The sequence below is a fragment of the Oryctolagus cuniculus genome, chromosome 16 (genome assembly GCF_051225735.1).
Source record: "Oryctolagus cuniculus isolate XC-2025 breed Fujian yellow rabbit chromosome 16, ASM5122573v1, whole genome shotgun sequence".
Classification (NCBI taxonomy): Eukaryota; Metazoa; Chordata; class Mammalia; order Lagomorpha; family Leporidae; genus Oryctolagus; species Oryctolagus cuniculus.
Window position 1 is genome coordinate 87,837,614 of NC_142882.1, and position 19,825 is coordinate 87,857,438.

Genomic DNA, 19,825 nt, shown 5'->3' on the forward strand with positions numbered 1-19,825 from the left:
GCCGCCCGCTGGGGCGAGAATCACCCCGAAACGGAACGAGCGCCACTGACGCCTCCCCGCGGGTCCAGGGGTGTCCTCGGAGCAAACCCCTTGGCCCTGGCACAGCCAGGAGACAGCCGGGCGCGTGAACACACACACCGCCCATCAAAGAGTTAAAAGGGACGGTGCTGGGTGGGGGGGTGGGGGGAGTCGCGACTGCGGGTGGGGGCCAGAACCCCCGCGGGGCGCCGGCGGACCGGAGCCGCGGGAGAGCGTCCCTAAGCCCAGTTGCTTCCCCTGGGAGTCGCCCGCGCGCGCCGCACCTTCCCCGCCCGGGCCGGGACGCCCCCGCCCGGCAAGGTGGGGCGGGGGCGGCCGCGAGCGCGGCACGTGGACCGCGGCGCCCGGAGGCGGCGAGGCGCGCTCCTCCCCGCCCGCCCGCCCGAACTTTGCTGCGCGCCCGGGCGCTGACAGACGGCGCCCTGCCGGGGCGCGGCCCCACTCGCTGTTAAATCAGCCCGGGGAAAGGTGACCGGGAACGCGCCGCCGGGCAAGTCGGAGCAGGAGCCGCTGCGGAGCGCGCGCGCGAGCGCCGGGGGCCCCTCGCCCGCACCGCTGCACCCCTGCTCGGACGCCCTCCCGGGAATGCCCCGCAGCAGCCGTCCCGAGGCGGCGGCGCTCCTCCGCGTCCACACGGCCCGGCCGATGGCACCGGGGGGCCGCGCCTCCTGGTGACAGCGCGTTCGCCTTCCACCCAGCCGCCCGCCAGCCGAGTCCGGAGGAAAACTCGCACCTGCCCCGCGGAGCGGCGCGGCTCGCCCGGCGCGCGGGGCGGCATGGCCCGGGCTGCGCGCATCCTCGCCTGGGTCCTGGGGGGCCACCTGCTGGGACTGTGGGCCGGCGGCCACGCGGCGGACGCCCCGCACCCCCGACTGCGTCTGTCACATAAAGGTCAGTGCCTCTCCAGACCCTCTTGCCTATAGCAAATGGGGGACACAGTTTGAAGTCTTTTCTCCTGGGCTCGTTGTGGTCATCAGAGACCCTTAGGGTGCACCTGGGAGACGCTGGTGCCAGACTCCCCCAGAGAGCACCGCGCGTGCTTGCCAAGTCGGGAAACGGTGCGAAATCACACGCTCACTCCGAGGTGGTATTTTTTTTAAGCCTTGTAAATATTAGATTTTATTAATGAGAAGTTCTCTTCTGGTGGACGCGAGAAGGTAGGCGGCAGGTTGTGAGCGGCTGCACGCCCGGGGTAGCAGCTGGCGTTTCGACGTGAATTGATTATCGGGGAGGGCTTTAGAAATGGGGGTGCGATTTGTTTGTGTTCCTGGTTTGCTTTGGTTTTCCAAGTGGGGAGGGGAAGAGGAGACCAGTCCCTTTCTCCCGAGAGAGATGACTGCCTGGCCACCACGACAAAGTGCCCACCATGTAATTAGAACGACTAATTAATATAAATTAGCTTTCCGGTTGCATGGATGATGAGGTTTTTTTTTTTTTAATGCGCGGCTAAACAGCATGCAGAGCGTACTGGCACTCCTGGTAAACTGACTATCTTGATTGTTCAGTGGTCATTAGCATCGGTTTTTTGCATGTAAATTCATGTTGCTTTCCTGAAGACCTGTCTGTCACAGTGTTTTAAATATTTCATGCTGCTCTTTCGTCTTGGAAAGCAACAACACACTCATAAATAAATGAGCTCTGGGCTTTGCATCAGGACCAGTAGGAACCAGTCAGGAACAGGGTTGGTGATTCCTCCTGGGGGTAAACAAGCAAACAGAACCCAAGCTCTGAGAAAGTGCCTCTGCTGACTTAGGAGAAATTTGGAATAAATTATCAGGAAAGGAGCTCTTACTGTCACCAGGCAGTGCGAGAGAGACAACAGGTGCAACAGTGAGGATTAGACAAGGAAACAGTTTTCTGCTGGAAGGTCGTCGGCTGCCCCTCGCCCCTGCCGGACAGAAGTTTGCCTTTTCTCCACGTAGGTGGGATATTTACCACGAGACAAACCGAAAGGGCAGCCTCGGTTTTCTAGGTTGCGTTTGCTGGGTTTTGTCTCTTATTGGACAGTCATCAGTAAATAGTCACTTCAGAAATCTCTCCTTTTTAGAATAAACTGAATATTTTCTTAAATTTTCTGCATCACGGTGGAGTGGATAACAAGCTTAAACTCATTGGCACTAACTTGCTAGAGCATCTGAAATACGGTGCACAGCGTCGGCACGAGTCTTGACTTCGGCAGATGGATCGTGAGATGTATCATGCCGTCATGGTCAAATATTCCTAGATGTAAAACTTGAAGGTGATAGGATATGCACAGAAAGGAATGCCGGGGGTGGAGCATGGGGAAAGCATTGTTTGGCAAATGCATCGTTGGTCTTCTACAGATAAGTTGCCAGCCTGGGCGAGCTCCGTTCTGCCGCGCCTGCTGTTCTCTCCTAGGCGTCATCCCAGGGCCCTGGGTTTTCCATGTGTCCCTGCCACCGTGCTTTTCAAGGGATCTTCTGTTTACGTGCCTTAGGAGAGCTTACCGTGTGTGGGGTGGCACAAGACAATGCTGTGCCTGACAGTGTTGCTGAGTGCGTGTTCACCTGGGGACGGATGTGACGAGTGGTGGCAGGAGGAGAGCTGCTAGCATCTGTGTGGAGACCGCGGGCCCCTCCAGCGTTCCCTTTGGCTTCCTTAACCTTTTGATTTAGCAGAACCAACTGGAAATGCACGAGGTTTGTTTTCATGCAAAGACAGGAAAGAGCGTTCCCTGAAACTGGATTGGTCTCGGGTGTGCAATTGACATAGCAATAGCAGCGGAGAGACCACACCTGACGGCCCACCGGAAGCGGCCAGTGCTTCGTGTTCCACGGGTGCCTCAGCCCCCTTGAAGCAGGCGTGCAGTCCGAGGCCTGCCGTCCCAGGACACCTGGGAACCACCCCTTACCTCGCTGCACCTGGGCCCGCAGACACGTTAGAGGTTTCCAAAAGCTGGGAGTAACGTACTTCACAGTAATCTGCCGTCTTGCGTGGTTTTCAGTGGTGACTTTGGGGTTGTGGGTGAACTTGGACACTTAACACTAGAAGGGAGTGCACAATCGTTCAGAATACGAGCACCAGGTTTGTGTCTCTGCTCCTCTACAGGGGGGCTGACGCCTCCCTCTCCCCGCCAGCAGACAACTTGCATGGGCTCCCTGGAGGTGGCATGACAGCTCAGTCCAGAGGTTCTCTGCATCACAGGGCTCTGTGCCGGATAGGGGAGGGGCAGGCGTTTCCCTCGAATCCTCCACGTCCGAGATAGCGTTTGGGAACACAGGCCCCTCGTGCTTCTTCCCAAGGAGAAGGAGAAAGTTCAAGTGCCAAGGAGCAGGAGCTCAGCGCCGTAACAATATGTGCAGGACACAAGTGTCCAGAGAACTGGCCTCCCCTCTCCTCCACGCTCCTCCATTTCTGGGTGTCGCGCGTTCTGGAGAAGAGACGGGGAGGTGGAAAGGTGGTGGCGTTGGCCACATCTCCCCTCTGCCCTCTTCCCACAGGGCCCAGGCTGCCTTCTGCCTCCTCCCGCTGAATCCCCACCCTGTCCCAGGGTGATGAAAATACGCTAACTCAGGGCGAGCCTTGTGGCTAGAAAGACAGAGGATTCCTCTTGTTGCCATAAGACTCTTGCCTTTTCATGTACTTTACAGCTACAAGATAAACTGAGCTAAAAATTGAAACATAGAAAAGAGGAAAATGTCAAGCTGTCGTCCTGCTCTGTTAAGAATTTTTGGTCAAGGTCTGTGTTGAGGTTAAATGTATCGGGCAAATATTTGAAAGATTATGAGTAGTTGTACGTGAAGGTAAATTAGCTCAGCCGAAGAGGGTATGATTAATGCGAAACTATAACATTCTGCCCCAAAAGTTTCCTTTAAAAGTAGCCGTGGGGAGCCGACATGGTGGTGCAGGGGGATAAGCCGCTGCTTGCAAAGGCAGCCTGCATTTTGCAGCCCCAGTCCCGGCCCAACTGCTACGCTTCCCATCCAGCTCCCTGCTAATGCACGTGGGAAATCGGCAGCTGACATCTCCAGGACGCGAGCCCCTGCCGGCCAGGCGGGGACCCAGGTGCAGTGCTGGGACCCTGGCTTCAGCCTGGTCCAGCCGCAGCTGATGTGGCCATTTGGGAAGCCAACCAACAGATGGAAGAAGATCTCTCTCTCATTCTACTTGCAAGTAAATAAGTAAATCTTTCAATGTACTTCTTTAAAAAAATATATAAATAGCTATGGGGGGCTGTTTTGCCCAGTGGTTAAGACCCCGGATGGACACCTACATCCCACATCATAGCGTCTGCCTCTCGGCTCTGGCTTTGCTCCTAAATCCCAGATTCTTGCTAATTCATGCCATGGGAGGTGGTGGCAATGGCTCAGGTCAGTTGGGTCCTCAGCCTCCATGAGGGAAATCTGGATTGAGCTTCCAACTTCCAGCTTTGGCCTGCCACAGGCCCAGCTCTTGCAGGCTTTTGGGGGAGTGAACCAGTGGATGGGAGCCTTATTTGTTCGTTCTTTCTCTCCTTTCCCTCCCTCCCTTCTCCTCCCTTCTCCTCCCTTCTCCTCCCCTCTCCTCCCCTCTCCTCTGTCTCCCCCTCTCTCCCCTCCCTCTCTCCCTTCCTCTGCCCCCACCTCCCCTCCTCCCCTCCTGCCCACCTCTCTTTCTGCCTCTCAAGTAAACTGACTAAATAAGAACTGCCGTCCTCATGACCTGTCAAGAGAAGGCAGGGCGGAGCGTCCTGGTGGATTGCCAGCTCCTCCCTGCGGAGAGCTGCTTTCTCCTTATCTTTCACCATCCCGCAAGGCCAAATCCACCTTCCCGATCATGGAGCTCAAGGGAGATAAAAACGAAGGAGCCAAGATCCATGTCAAAGAAGAAAGCAATGCACGTGGAAAGCCCCAGAAATCCAGTCAAGGGGCCTGGCAAGTGGAGAAGGTGTTCCAAGTTCCAGACAGGATGGAGGGATGGTGGAAGCCACGGAGATGGCTGCTGAGGCAGACAACCCCTCCTGGCGCGTCTGGGGAAGAAACAGTTAAATAAAGGCACAGCCGTGGCCGAGGAGTGCGCCGAAAATACGTTGACATTATAAATGTAGATGTAAGCATCGAGATATATCCATACATACGGAGTGTGTGGTAGGGTGCCGGTATGTCTGCATGTGAGAATTCAATACAGTGCAGGTTTGTCAGCGTTCAGAGAGCTCGGGGTTTGAAGTTGGGGGTCTCGACTCTGGCTATAATCCTCCTCCCTGGAATGGAGGGAAGAGCCCGCATCTCAGTTTGAAAAATAGGGAATCTTTGTTTACTTGCATTTTCCACTTTTTTTTTTTTTAGATTTAATATACATGTGTTTAGAGAATCAAACGGAACAACATTGTCTCTGAATGCACTTGGTGATCTAAAATGATGATGTCACTGATGTTGCCTGAGGACCGATTATAAATCGCGAATGTTGGAAACATGTCCTAAGAAGAAGAGCTCTTGGGAAAGGCACGAATTCAGATTTCAATAAGTGCCAGGATCCCGCACTTACTTATTTATGACAGAAGTTGGTCATACATAGCATAAGAATGTATCGTTTATCCTGATCGACTGACTTTTCTCCAAATCCCATCTTCCATACATTTGACCTTTAGTTATAACTTGGAAGATGGTTACATCATCTGTGCATGTCCAATGTTCATGGCCAATATTTTTTTTGCTATAAAAGCTTCATATATCCATGTATTACACGTAGCCACCCTATGCCACATGTTTTAGAATTCTTTCCATTTATAAGAAAAGAAAAAAGACTTTGGATTCTGGAAGAGAACAATGCTAAATAATAGTCTGATCATCCTGGAGGCTGTGGTATTTATTTTGTATGTAGAGCAAATAAAAACCAATGCAGTGACGAAGCCAGTTTTTCCTGACCCATCTCATAGCTTTCGTTCCTTAGCCAGTAACTAAGTATGTATCAGTGATATTAGTCATACATCCCTGTGAGCTAGTAAATAAAACTGGTCATAAGACAGGATTCATAAACGGAGTGGTTAGATAGGACCCAGGAGTCAACACTGGCCTACAGCCCCAGAACTCCGTCAAGGAGACCAGTGAGAGTTTCAATGTGGATTTACTAACAGTCTTTATTAGAAAAACATCACTGGTTAGGATGTGAGCAATGGCAATACATTTGATTGAGTTTGTTTTATACAAAATATGCTTTCTGTAGAGGGACTCCATGGAAGGATTGTAGATGGTACCATTCCATGAATTTTTTTATTTGCTACAGACAAGAATTGCCTCTGCTTCATGTTGGTGCACCTGGATATGCGAAAGGTCCTGAATGGGTCTAAGAGTTAATTCGCTTCTAATGTAGGTGCTGCTTATTAGAAATGAGAATTAGAAGATAATTGTTCTCCAGGCTAGAAATAGGGCCAGGAGGTTGGCACACGGAGGAATGGTTAAGTCACCCCTTGGCACATCCACATGCCATATCAGAGTGCTTGGGTTCAAATCTCAGCTCTGCATCCGATACCAGTTCCCTGCTCACGTGCACCTTGGGAGGCAGCCGGTGGTCGCCCAAGTGCTTGGGTCCCTGGCACCAGGGGGAATGACCTGGGTGGAGTTCCAGGCTCCTGGCTTAAGCCTGACCCAGTCCTCACTATTGTGGGCATTTGAGGAGATGAACCAGTGGACAGGAGATCCTTCCCCTCTCCTCCCTTCCCCTCCCTTCCTTCTCTCTCTCTCTCTCTCATAAAATGAAAATTAGTCAAAAAAAAAAATGTTAAACCTGAAGAAAAATAAGAGGAAGTCAGGGTGAGGAAAAAGAGGCAGTGAAATTTTTAAGTGAACTGGGCAGATTTGGAGCTGAAAACTTTGTGAAACCATTTTGAAAATTTTTGGTGATGACAGTATTCTGTACATAAAATAATACCTCTTCTTGGTTAATAAATATGTGACAGCTTAGTTTTTATAATAACATTCTTTCCAAAATTTGGGTTGTCATAATTTTGCTGTCCATATCATTTAGAGATTTGTCATTTAGAGGGATGGCCTCTCTTTCTTTCTGGAATGAGACTACTTCTCAGTGTGTTTTTATTTATTTATTTTTTTTGAAAGGCAGAGTTACAGAGGGGGAGAGAGAGAGCGTCCATCTGCTGATTTACTACCCAAATGACTGCAGGAGCTTTATCCGGGTCTTACATGTGGGCACAGGGGCCCAAGGACTTGGGCCATCCTCCACTGCCTTCCCAGGCACATTAGTAGGAGCTGGATTGGAAGTGGAACATCCGGGGCTTGAACCGGTGCCCATATGGGATGCTGGTGCGCTAGGTGGTGGCCTAACCTGCTACACCACAATGCTGGCACTGCCCCCCTCAGTCCTATGATGATATAATAAAGCAGCAAATCATCAAGTTGGTTGTCACTGGTAGAAATTGTTAGCAATCTGTGGAGTAAATTTTGTTTCCTCAGTGATATCTACAGAAATCCTCCCTGGGTGGTGAGAGAGTGGCAAAGGCCCACGCCTTGACCTGGGTGTGCACTGTATTGGAGTGTGGGCTGCAGGATCCAGAAATGGCACTCGGCCTGCACGCCTGCCCCTGAGTGGCCTTGCAGAGAGTTAGAAATATACCAGATCTGATATTCTATCACTTAGAACGTTTCCCAAAGAGAGTGGAGATTTAGCTTAGCTTCTTAGTTTCAATAAACAGTGCCACGACGCTGTTAGCAGTTGTAGTTGCAATGTCTGACACTTAGGAATGCTCTATAAATTATACAAAAGATGATGGTTATTTTTTTCACATAGTTTCATCTAACATTGGAAGCATAAGAGAACCTGTCTGTGCTGGTGGGTATTCCTTAAGCATCGTTCTCTGGGCTCATAATCAGGAGACTAGTGACCAGACTGGGTGTTTTAGAGGCTGGGTATTGGGTAGGCATGAAAAGGACGTCCATGCCGTCTTTAAACCAAGAGTTATAGCCTCTGATGCCGAGAGAGCATTTTTCTAACTACGCGATCATTTCAAAGAACAGGCACCTTGAGGACTTGATCCCTGGCCCTCGTGTGGCCCTGTGGTCGCCAAGGGAGTTGATAACTCAAGAAGTTTTCGGCCTTCCTGGTTCTAATGCCTCGTTCAGGATATCCCCACCACCACCCCAGCGTGGCCAGTGCCCTGTCATTGTGGCCTCCCTGACTGGTATGGAAAAATGAAAGAGAAAGGCTTTAACTTGCCTGGCTTCTGGCGCTCTGAAGTGTATTTCCACACCTGCCCCTGGTAACTACGGACCGTCCGCGCGGTCTGCTCCAGGATTTAGTTCGTGGCCCTGGCACGGTGAAGCCAGGAAGCGGGTAGGCCCAGGTATCGTCACACTCTCCCAATGTGCTTTCAGGGGCCTGGAAACCCTGGCCTCAGAGGAGGCCGCATGATTCGAACCTGGCTTCGGTGTGAACAAGTTACTCACGTTGTCCAAGATGAACTTTCTCATCCTCAACCATTGTGACAGAAGATGCAGAACTTTGATTCCGTGAGCCAGTGCAAGTCAATGTGGTAGAATGCTCAAGCCTCAGAAAGCTTTTCCTAAATTCCAGAATGAATCAGAGGGGGTTCAGTGAGAATTCGTCTACACTGCCTCCCTTTCTTATTCTAAAGCAATCACGAGCTAATTGTTACAACTTAAAATGAGGGAAGACGCTTCTGGAAGCTTTAAGCTTGACAGCAAAGGTTTTCTTTCGCGAGAGCCGGCTCTTATTGGAATAGATGCCTTGAAGGGACAGGGGACCTCGCTGTCTCGCGTTTGAAAGTTACGGTAGGGTTATTTTGCTCATGACTTAAGGAGAGCTGAAATTTTATCTGCGGGCACCTTGGAAACAACAGTCCGAATCCACAAACTAAACAGCGACAAACAATGGTGACTGTAGACCCAGCTTTGTGAAATGCAAGCGAACTACTGTTACCAAAGCCAGACCACTCTGCCTGAAGTTAAACTAAGCCAGGTCCTGTGGGCAGCTGTCGGCTCAGCGGGGGGTGTGCGGGGGGAGTGAGGGACAGGCGTCTGCGTTTCCCTGGGGAACAGGTAGGACAGCTGGTGCCAGGTGCAGCTCCCGACACCGCGTGGTGTGCGTCCGTGTTCAGAGAGCAGGCAGTCGGCTAGAACAAGAGCCTCGCGAGCCGTGTTTCTCAAACGGGAGTCTGGGGGGGGGGGTGAGAAGGAGCTGTGTTTCTCAAAGGGGAGTCTGGGGGGCGGGGTGAGAAGGGGACCAAGGAAACGAAGGAATCCTGAGCAACTGTTTATGGCTGCTTGAGTAAAACACACACGAGGAGACGCGCTGGCGCGCTCCGCCTGTTCCGCTCTCTGCTCGCCCTACTGTATTGAGTGAAGCAGCTGGGGTGACCAGATGGCTGCCTGACCCAGCAGTCGGAGTCTCTCATCTGCGCTGCCTTCCCCTCTTGAATCTCCCCGTCCCTGCACTTGTCACCCCTGCGTTAGCGCCACAAGCTCTCCTCCCTTTCTCGTATCACTGCTGCGTCCTACGCCTGGGTGTGGTGGGCTCCAGCTCGCCTCTCTCTCCTCCTCTCCTGTCTTATTTCTCCTCCACCTCAAACCCACAGTGGAAAGAAGACATACTGGTAGCAGATCATGCATTTTTGCTGCCTAATTCAATATTAAGACAACATGACCTTTGCATTTTTTTAAGAAAAAATGTTGAAATTCATTAGGCATTCAACATTGATTGAAATCCATGACTTAGGAAATATCTGCAATATGGCATGAAGCGCTTCCTTGCCGCCAGACAGTGGGTCTTGTTCTTCCTGTGGGACCCCGTGCTCTCGGGCACCTCGGGATGGTGGCGTTTGTGCAGGAGAGGAATGGCGGCCCTGGAGCGGGAGAGGGGAGCCCAGCCCTCCAGCCAGCCGAGTCTGGTGCTCAGCCGAAGTCACACAGCAGCCAGGATGTCACTGATGGGAACTCATCTGTACCTCGCGGTGTTGGTTCATTTTCTGGGGTTTCAGGCTTCCACTCGGGGAAGCCAGGACAAGAGGAGGGGTTTATTTGCAGGAAAGAACAAGGGAACAGCATCGCTCAGAGTGGGTCTCTCTGGTGGTTTTTAGATCATGAGACCAAGTCCAGAATCAGAAAGAGCAGCAGCCCAGAGAAGGAGACAGCCAGCAGCTGGGGCCTCTGAGTCTCCCTGCTCCCCAGTTCCTTCTAAGAAACCACAGCACCGAGGGCGCTTTCGGTTCTGAGTCTGGGAGACCCTGGGGGTCTGCGGCCCCATGGGAACTGGCCTCACCGTGTTGCAGAGAGCTGCTTACCGCCCCGATGGCCCTTTGCCCAAGACTGAGACAGAGCGTCCCTCCCGGACCCAGGCCTCCCGGTGTATCTGATTCCTCCCAAGCCCTTTGGAAAATGTTAGCAGGAGACAGCATGTTGTACAGGAAGCTGGCAGCTTGAAGCCCCCGGTGTGCATATGCAGCATATGAGACTGGGTGCCGCTGTGGAGCTGCGGAGACCTGGTTCCTCCAGCCCCGTCTTGCTTTGCCTCCCTTCCTGTGGTTATAAAGACGAATGACCACTGTGTCCCTCAGAGGATCACTGTGGGGACAAGTTAGGTTTGTCACAATGTAGACGTATGACATCATGGGATTATATCTTGTGGTAGCCTCTAACTTATGTAATTGTCCTTAAATACACTTTCCATAAGGTCAAGAAATATTTTTTATAAGACCCTGTGGACAGAGTAAAATTAATTCTTCAGGTCATTTTTAAATCCTGTAACTACTACCTGGGTGTTTGCTTTTTTTTTTTTTTTTTTCTTTTTCTGAAGTGAATTTCCATGTTATGGTCAAAGTGACAAAATTACAAATTCTGAGTTTATTTTCATAAGAGGCAGAGCTTTTGCTCCATCGCTCACCTGGAGGAAGGCTCGGTTGGGTCTCGTTGCAGAGGGGATGATTTACGAGGAGTTTCTTCTGCCCCTCTGCCAAGCTAGAGGCAGAGTGGAGACGGAAACAGGTTGAGCCAATGCTACTGGAGTGTGGTCTGCGGGCGGGCAGCGGCAGCCGCCCTTGGGAACTGGTGAATCGGGTCTGCAGGATCATGTGTCCTCTCTCGGGTCCATCACCTAGGAGGGGTCATCTATTCAAATGCCCAGATGATAGCGTTGGTCTTCGATGTACTTGGATTCATAGGACTCCAACCATACTCTCACTCTGCAGCTAGTATCGTTCCTATTACCTCTGGTTGTGTATGGTAGTGATCCCAACTTGGCACGTGTTAAGTATCTTCGGTGATTATTTATGATATAAATTGTGGCACATCACCCCATGATTGAGCTCACATGAGAACGTCTAGTGTTGGTCAGTTGTGGAGCAGTATTTTTTGTAAGATTTTAAAAAATCATCCCCTTGGGGGGTAGGGGTGGGGGTGAAAAAGAAAAGAGAAAAAAAGTCATCCCCTGGTGGGAAGCTTTGCTGGACTTGATGACACTGAGATGCCAGGCGCCCCTCGGCCCTGGTCTCGCACCCTGACTCCCTCCTGCACGTAATTGTTAGGATGTCTCACGTCTCCTCGCTCTGTCACCACGGACCTTGATCTCTCCCGGACCGGTGACGCCGGGATGTCCCAATCAGCTCATCCTCTTGCATCACACTCTGACCTCCCCTGGGCTTAGTGACTCAGGACGCCGCCCATGCTTCCTCCCTGGACCCCTCCCAGACGTAGCGATGATAAGGTATCTCACCCACTCTCCCTCTGTCGCACGCCCTCACCTCTCCCTCAGGGACCAGAGAGCTTCCGTGTCTTTTTGGGACAGATGTGTTCATTGTGTCGTTCACTTGTTCCGTGAGTACTTGTTGAGCTTCGTCAGCGCTCTGAGTGTCAGGTTTGAGTTTTAAGGATAAAAATGTACCAAAGTCTCATTAATGCAGTGTGGTACCCTAGCTACGACCCTGGGGTTGTGAAGGGTTATTGGGGAAAAAATAATTAAGGAAATCTGAATAAAGTATGGATTTTAGTCAATAAATAATGTATCGGTATTGGTCCATTAACTGGTGAATGTGCCGCGCTAATGTGACATGTCAATAACAGGAGGAACTGGTTCTGGGTTTATATGGTGATGCCACAGCTTCTCTGCATATCGATCGCTATTGTAAAATAGAAAGTTCAATGCATACACACCCCTTATTCAACCCTGCTTCCAAGATGCGTAGCTGTAGTCTAAAAGGAGACGAGTCGCGAATCAAGACAAAGCCAAAGCCGGCTTTTTAATGCACTGAGCGTGAAGACAGGGTGCCACGAGGTATGGAGATCCGGAGTTCAGTCTGGAAGATGAGCAGGAGGAGCCGGAGCAAGAAACGCTGGGCAGATCCGCTACGTGTCTCACTGCGCCTCGCACCCTTCCTGCCTCGCTGCAGTCTTCCCACCACACGTAATGCCCTGTGTCCGCCCAGGAGCACGAGTCTCCTGGTACCTAATTACTTTAATTCCATTGTGATCATAACTGCTGCACGCAGTTAGCCTGGTACGTGGTCTCTGTTCTTGCTACATTAAATTACCGCATTTCTCTGTGGTTGTCAGGAATTCTCATTTTCTTTGTATGAGTAATACACGGTTACTGCAAGTTTAAAAGCAGGCTTTGAAACTTTGGAAGACAGTTGCATTGCATTTTATTGTCTGAATTCTTAGACGCTAATGAAATTTAAGTGCTTAATAAATATATTTTATCTCCTGCATCCAATGTACAGAACGTACTTGCTGTATCTGTCCACGTTAGCATTGCCAATCTCAGTTCTTTTGTCGGATACCACCAAAAATACGTTCCTCTTAGAGAAGGCAGAGAATGAAATGATGGCGTAGAGGAGCACTGCAAAGGCAAGAAGAATTCGCCCAATCTGAAGGTGAATCCAGAACTGCCTTAACATTAGGTGTTGATTAGCCGTTCATTAAAATCTCTGTCTGTTAGGGGAAGGAGAGGGTGGTAGAATCTGGACCGTTCTTAGGAGCGTTGTCCCGTGTTACACAGCCTCTCTTCCCACCGTGATCTCCCGGCGTCCCACAGAACACCTCCCTTCCCCGCAGTGAGGCACTCTGAAGAAACGAGGCCGGAGACGGGCGCGTGAGAACTCGACCAAGCAGAAAGCTAAGAAAGCCAGAGCCGTGGCCGAGTAACAGCAGTGTACCCACCATCTTGGTTTTTGAGGAATGCCCTAACTGCCCCAAAGAAAGAGTTCTGGGTTTGTTTTTTTTTTTCTTTTAATCAGTTTGTTCTCCTGCAATGACATCTTATGAATAATAAACCATATTGCTTTATATTCAGCCTTTTAGAAGCGTAGCTGTTGGTAATAACGTATGAGAAGAAAAAGCTGTGATTATAAGTTTTTGTGCTTAGTTTATGCAAGGTATTTTAACATTTTTCTTAACCCAGGTTATTTGAGACAGGATTTATGAAAAGTTGATCTTCCTAATATTTTACTGACTCTATAAACTGCAAAACTGTTTTGCTATATATGTCCTTAACTTATTAAAATCAATCCACAGTATATTTTTAAATGCTATAACTTAAAGAGTTTTTTTTTTCCTTTTTGGCACCAATTAATCAGATACAGTACACCTAGCATGAAATTGTAGACATACACAGAGATGCCAAAAATACAGTTCGGAAGAAAGTATTCTTAGCAGTATTAGAAGTGCATAATAATGGAAGTGGAAAGCCCTTAGCCATTTTAGTTTTACAAACTAAAGTCAAGCTGTCTGAGTAAATATACAGAAAATAGCATCTCGTCTATCTTCAAAACAAGAAAAAAAATATTTTTAAGCAAATTGTTGGAGGAAATAATGGAAAGTAAAATTTACGGTTTTGAGAGGCAGAGAGTGACAGCCAGCGCGAGTTCCTGCCGGCTGGTTCACTCCCCACACGCCCGCCCCACAGCCGGGAAGGCGACTCGGTGAGGGTCTCCCACGCGGGCGGGTGGCAGCATTCCGTCACCCGCTGCTCCAGGGTGCACAGCGGCTGGGAGCTGGAATCCGAGCAGGCCTGAGACCTGAACCCAGCCCCTCCGCTGTGGGTTCAGCCACACTAAGCAGCCTCTCCAATGGGTCCTTCTGAAAGCCACTCCAGTATTGATGAAATGCAGCTTATTTTTCCGCATCTCAAGGAAAATAAAAAACAAGAAAGGGGAAAGAAATTGCAAGCATGACATTGTCACAACACACGTGTCACTCGTATTTCTGCTTAGATGATGCTAACTGACAAATACTTGGTAACTGCTTAGAATGAGTACCAGGAGGTTGAGCTTGCTCTCAGCGTAGAGAATGGACAAACTCGAGTTAACCATATGGTGCGTTCTTAGAATAGCCGCACCACTCGTATTTAAAATGTAGATCAAAACGAAAAAATGGAAACCTTTTAGAAGTCGAATGTTACAATTTAAGTGGTTGAGATGCCCAGTTATCTGTGTCATTGTCCGTTTCCACTAATATGCGAAGCAGAACTTTCCCTTTTCACTTTGTCCAGAAAGAAAAAAGTTAAAAGGAAAAAACCAGGACTGTGAAATGCTGGAGTGGGTCTCACAAGCCACCGAAAGATATTGTGACAGCTCCGTCATTAGAGGCAGTGTTCAGTCTCTGCCACACATTAATATGGTCTGGCTTCCGTATGATGCTCCAGGCAAAAGTCCCCTGTAATAATATTTAAGTAACTGTAGGAAGAAGAAAAATATTACAGTGAAGTCAGTTACACTTACATGTCGGAGAGCAGAATTATATCTTGTCATTATATTTCTCAGAAGTGAGACAAAAGTTACGGACTGGGCACTGCTTTTAACAGATTTTTTTGCCAAATGTTTTTAACTTGCTCCAAAATGTGTATGCCCAAACTGAAGTCTGATATATTTTAGGATTCTAGACGAATTTTTCATAACCAGAGGAAAAAAGGGAGCTCTGTAAGGCTTAAGAATGAATAAAATTGGAGGAAAATCAGAAAAAAATAAAGCCAGAGGGTCAATCCCAGTGGGAAGATCTACACACTAATCACGCAGGAATCGGCCGTCTTCAGAAACACAGTGGTGTCTCTGATGGACAAGGGCTCCAGGAGATGTAAAATAAACACAAGCGTATGCCTTGGGATGCATAATTTTGCCTGCAACGTATCTGCATTTCCAGTCAACAGATAGCAACAGTCCAATGCTGTTCATCCCCTTAGTCTGCTAATTTATGCCCACTGCATTGTTGGCACAGACCTTGGGTTCGTTGCTTCACTTTTCGGAAGTCCAGAATACCGTTAATGGGAGAAAACGAGTACAAAATTGCCATGAGTTAACTTTGGCTAGAAAAAAAAGGAAAAAAAAAAAAAACACCATGCTTGACAGCAAAGCCCTGTGCAGGGACCTGTCCCCACTAGGCACACGTGTGTCACCGCCGTGCTGCACCTCCGGCCTCCACTCCCCGTTCACGCCCTGAGCCACCAGAATCTCTCTTTGTCTTCACTGTTTTTCCCCCTTAACAAACAGGCCCAGCTGCCACTGCAGCCGGCAGCCCACACCCCCCAGACGGCGAGAGCCGAGGATGGAGCCAGAGCGAGCGTCACAGCTGGGACTGGCTGACTTTGGCATCTGAATAATTCGGGGTGGGCCCATTCCGAACTTCATTATTTCATTTCATTCTCTAGCCGCTCCTGCCGGCCTGGACGCTGAGAAAACAGATCCCGGTTTTCCTAAAATGCTTTCCTCCTCGCGCTGTCACTCCCTGGCACCTGGCTGCTGGAGAGGAGCACATCGGGTGTGATGCACACTTAGCTCCCCCAGTTCTAAGCACTGTTTAGAAAACAAATGTGGTAGAAGCAGACGTGGTAGTGGGGTCCTGGGTGCCTCCCTTGTCTTTCTCTGCCAGGAACAGGTGGATCCTAAGTAGCACCTGTCTCACTGCTTGTGCTGAAGAGGAAATGAAAGAAGTGTTAATGCATTCAGAACCTGGCACCTGCTGATTGTAGGTGTTTGACGGAAAGGAGGGAGGGGGGACCTGCGGAAGGGGACCTGGTCATCGCACTCGGTGGCTGAGACCAGTGCTGGTCACGTGGCGTCTGCTGTCTCTTCCTCCAACCCCAGGTGCTCTAAGTAGGGACCGCAGCTTGGGAAGGCTTGGGGAGCGTTGTGCCCAGGGGAGGACTTCGCTGACCGTGGTGGGAATTCTGGTGATGCCCGCCACGCTGGAGTCATGGTGGCCGAGGCATCCAGACGCGTGGCCCTCCGGATCTGTGCGTCTTCCTGGAGCGCGAGTGAAATCGCTCCCTGGCAAAGGAAATCCCCGTTGTCTCCTAAGATTTTTGCGAAGAGTAACCCTCCCCTGGCTACTTCCTTCCTGTGGGGCCAGACCTCCCAGCAGGTCAGCAGGGGACTGCCGGGGTGGTCTGGGGTGACCCGGCAACTTCTCCTTATTGAAGCCACCTGAGTTGACACAGCTTGTTTGACAAATAGGCCACCCTTTCTGTGTGTGCTGAGACGGCTGTCAGCCTCCTGGGGGCTGGCACAGGGCTCTGCTTGCAGTAGAGGGAGCGCCCTCTGTCTCCGCACCCGCACCCGGAACCTGGTGGGGCCAGGAGCTCGGGGTGTGGGGGTCCCTCATTCACAAACCAGTTCTGCTCTGATGGGGGAGTCCCCTGGCTAATTAGAAACAATACAACCTGCATTCCTTGTGCAAATTGTTTTTATTTTTTGAGTTTAGAATGCACATTTTATGCACCCCCTGTAAAATGTCAGTATTTGGAAGACACTGAACACACATTGAAGACAAAATTTTTTGTTAGGGTATATAAATATATCCTTTGGCTCTCAAGGAAAATGTAAACCAATAAATGTCATTGCTGGTTTTCTTTCAGAATATTATAAAATTATGTGACTATAGTAAATGAAAGATTAATGTAAAACTATGCAATACAAAGAGACACAGCACAGTCTTTCTTCACAGCTAAAACAAACGGATTTTTTAATGTCTTCACAATTTTTTATTTCAAGAGAATCTGGAATGGTCACCCCAACAGAATGGCAGAATTAAAATGCCATCATAGCTGCGATTGCTTAATTTTATAACTTTAATTTCTGTCATTTTGTAGATTTGCCAGTCTCTCTGGGTCTTTGTAGAAAGTCCTGTGTTTTACAAAAAAGAAGCATATGACATTTTTTTCAGAATTTTTTGTTCATTAACTCTTTGTGAGTCAAATAGCAAACTGTAGAAAAATAATTCCTTAGGAGACTTCATATGTGAAAAAAAAATTCATCATTTCTTTTGACTCAAAAAAAAAAAAAAGAAAAAAGAAAGAAAGAAAGAAAAGAAAAAAGAAAGCAGCAGCCGCCTCTGTTCTGTCCAGAGCTCTCTGTTCTGCTTTGGCTGTAAGAGTACCCTCACCAGACATCCTTTAGCTGTGGTCCTAGCCTGCCGGCTGCTCCTGCCTCTTGGGAATGTTGGTCTATGGGGAACATAGTCCAAGCCTAGGAGAGCATCGTTGTCGAGAGGAGCATCCCCCATGTCCACGGCTCTCCTGACAATAACTCACAGGCAGGGTTTGGAATTCCGCACACCTGGACCTTCACACAGACGCCGCCGCTGACAGAGGCGCTCGGCCATAAATCACACTTATTGCAGAAGGAAGCTCTGAAGTGTGTTTTTTTAACAAATTTTATTTTTTTAAAGACTTATTTATTTGAAAGGTGAAGTTACAGAGAGAGGGAAAGACAGAGAGAGAGGTCTTCCATCTGCTGGTTCATTCCCCAGATGGCCGCAATGGCCGAAGCTGGGCCGATCCGAAGCCAGGAGCCAGGAGCTTCTTCCAAGTCTCCCATGGAGGTGCAGGGGCCCACGGACTTGGGCATCCTCCACGGCCTTCGCAGGCCACACAGAGAGCTGGATCGGAAGTGGAACAGCTGGGTCTTGACCCGGTGCTCACATAGGATGTTGCTGCTGCAGGTGGAGGCTTAGCCTGCTATGCCAAGTGTTTTTGCCACTTCTATCAGTAGACTGCTCCCAAGTGCACTCAGGCATATTTGAATTTAATATTTGCCTTCTGAGGTATCTGCATTGATGAGAAAGAGTGGGCTAATCTTTTGCTACCTATTTGATTACATTTCATATGACAGTCTCACCAGTATGAGGAAATGGAAAAATAAAAACTTTCTCTTACATTGTTCTGCAGACTAAGTCCTCTTTTTCTTTAAGAAGTGAAATGGTTCCTTTAGATTCAGTAATTATCTCAGGTTAGTAAAGAACGACTATAGTCTAAGAATATGGTAGCAAATACAATTGCAAAGTCTAAATGTACTTAAACATGAGATTTATAAAGCAAAAATGTTACTGCTTTTATTTTTCTGAAGAGTTATGTATTTATTTATCTGAGAGGCAAGAGTGACAGAGAGAGGAATCTCCCATCTGCTGGTTCACTCCCCAAATGGGCGCAACAGCCAGGCCTGGGCCAGTCCAAAGCCAGGAGCCAGGTGCTCCGTCTGGATCTCCGTGGCGGGCAACAGGTTGGACCCTCATCTGCTGCTTCCCAGGCACATTAGCAGGGAGCTGGATCAGAAGTGGAGTAGCTGGGACTTGAACCAGCGCTCTAATACAGGATGCAGATATCTAACTATCGCCCTAACCACTAGGCTAGACAACTGCCCCCTGCCTACTTTCTTTAAACAAGTCTTATGCACATTGTTATTGTCAGCTTTAGGCATATGTTTCAGTTTTTATTTGTAAACCTCCGTAAATACATCAAAGCCAGTGAACAAAATAATGTCACACAGTAATGCCTTGCACTCATCATTAAATTTCCAGCATGCATTCTGCAGACGGTGTTATAGAATATAAAGGAAACTCCTCACTTCTAATCTCATTCTATCCATTCTGAGCTGTTTACATCATATAAAAGGAGACTCTCTCAGGATTTATTAAATTATGTATAAATCATTTATGTAACCATTCACTGTATGCCTACTTAAATTACTGAGTACTATGATGCTAGGTTTCTATTTCTTGGAATATTTTTTTAATATTTATTTTATTTTTTTGAGATGCAGAGTTACAGACAGAGGGAGAGACAGAGAGGTCTTCTACCTGCTGGTTCACTCCCCAAATGGCCACAATGGCAAGCCGGCCGCCCTTGCTCCGTGCGAACGGCACCCTTCCCTGTGCGTGCCGTCTCAGGGATTCGAACATGCACTGCCCCACCTGCCTGGGCTCCGAGGGTTGCATGCCAGCGGTCCTGATCCTCCTCTTACCAACCTTCCTCCACCACCAACTCGACCACCGGCGCAAACGCAGGTGCCCACCAGGTCCGATGAAATCCACTTCCTCAGGGTTTCTCGGGCCCGTTTGCCTCTCTCTGGCCCCACGAGTGTATTTTTGGCCCAGAAGCTTTCATGCAGTAGTTTCCTGACTGAGATCACATATCCACCGATCCCATGGACTGGGCTCATTAAAAATGCAAATCCTACTCATTTCATTCTCCCAGAATAACTCTGTGATGGAAGAATGCACGTTGCCTTTCAGATAAGATGCGTGTTTCTTGGCCTGCTGTCCCAGGCTTTTCAGGATCTAGGCCCTGTTGATATTTTTCCATTCTTGTTAGCTGCCTCCGGTTGAGTGGCCATCTCCTGTATGGCTAAACTCTTAGACATTCTGGAGAAGAGTTGAGCTGTCCTTGCCTCCAGGCCTTGACCCCTGGCACTTCCTGGAATGCGGCTCTGTCCTCTCTCCACCCTCTCTACCCATTTTGCTTACCGTTAGCATCTGCTCATCTGCACACAGACGTGATGTGCCTTTCCCAGTCTTCCCTCAAGCTCAGTGGCACCCTAGTCACACTTTGTAAAACTCAC

At 49.2% G+C, this 19,825-nt stretch overlaps 1 protein-coding gene across 1 annotated transcript in view; it reads left to right on the forward strand.

Moving 5' to 3' along the window:
- The first annotated feature begins 258 nt into the window (after positions 1-258).
- SEMA3E (semaphorin 3E) overlaps positions 259-19,825 on the forward strand; it is a 249,216-nt gene continuing 229,649 nt past the window's right edge. The window contains exon 1 of the mRNA XM_051853020.3: positions 259-930. Within this exon, the coding sequence (XP_051708980.2) occupies positions 816-930 (115 nt within the window). The 5' untranslated portion in view covers positions 259-815. The remainder of the gene's footprint in view (positions 931-19,825) is intronic.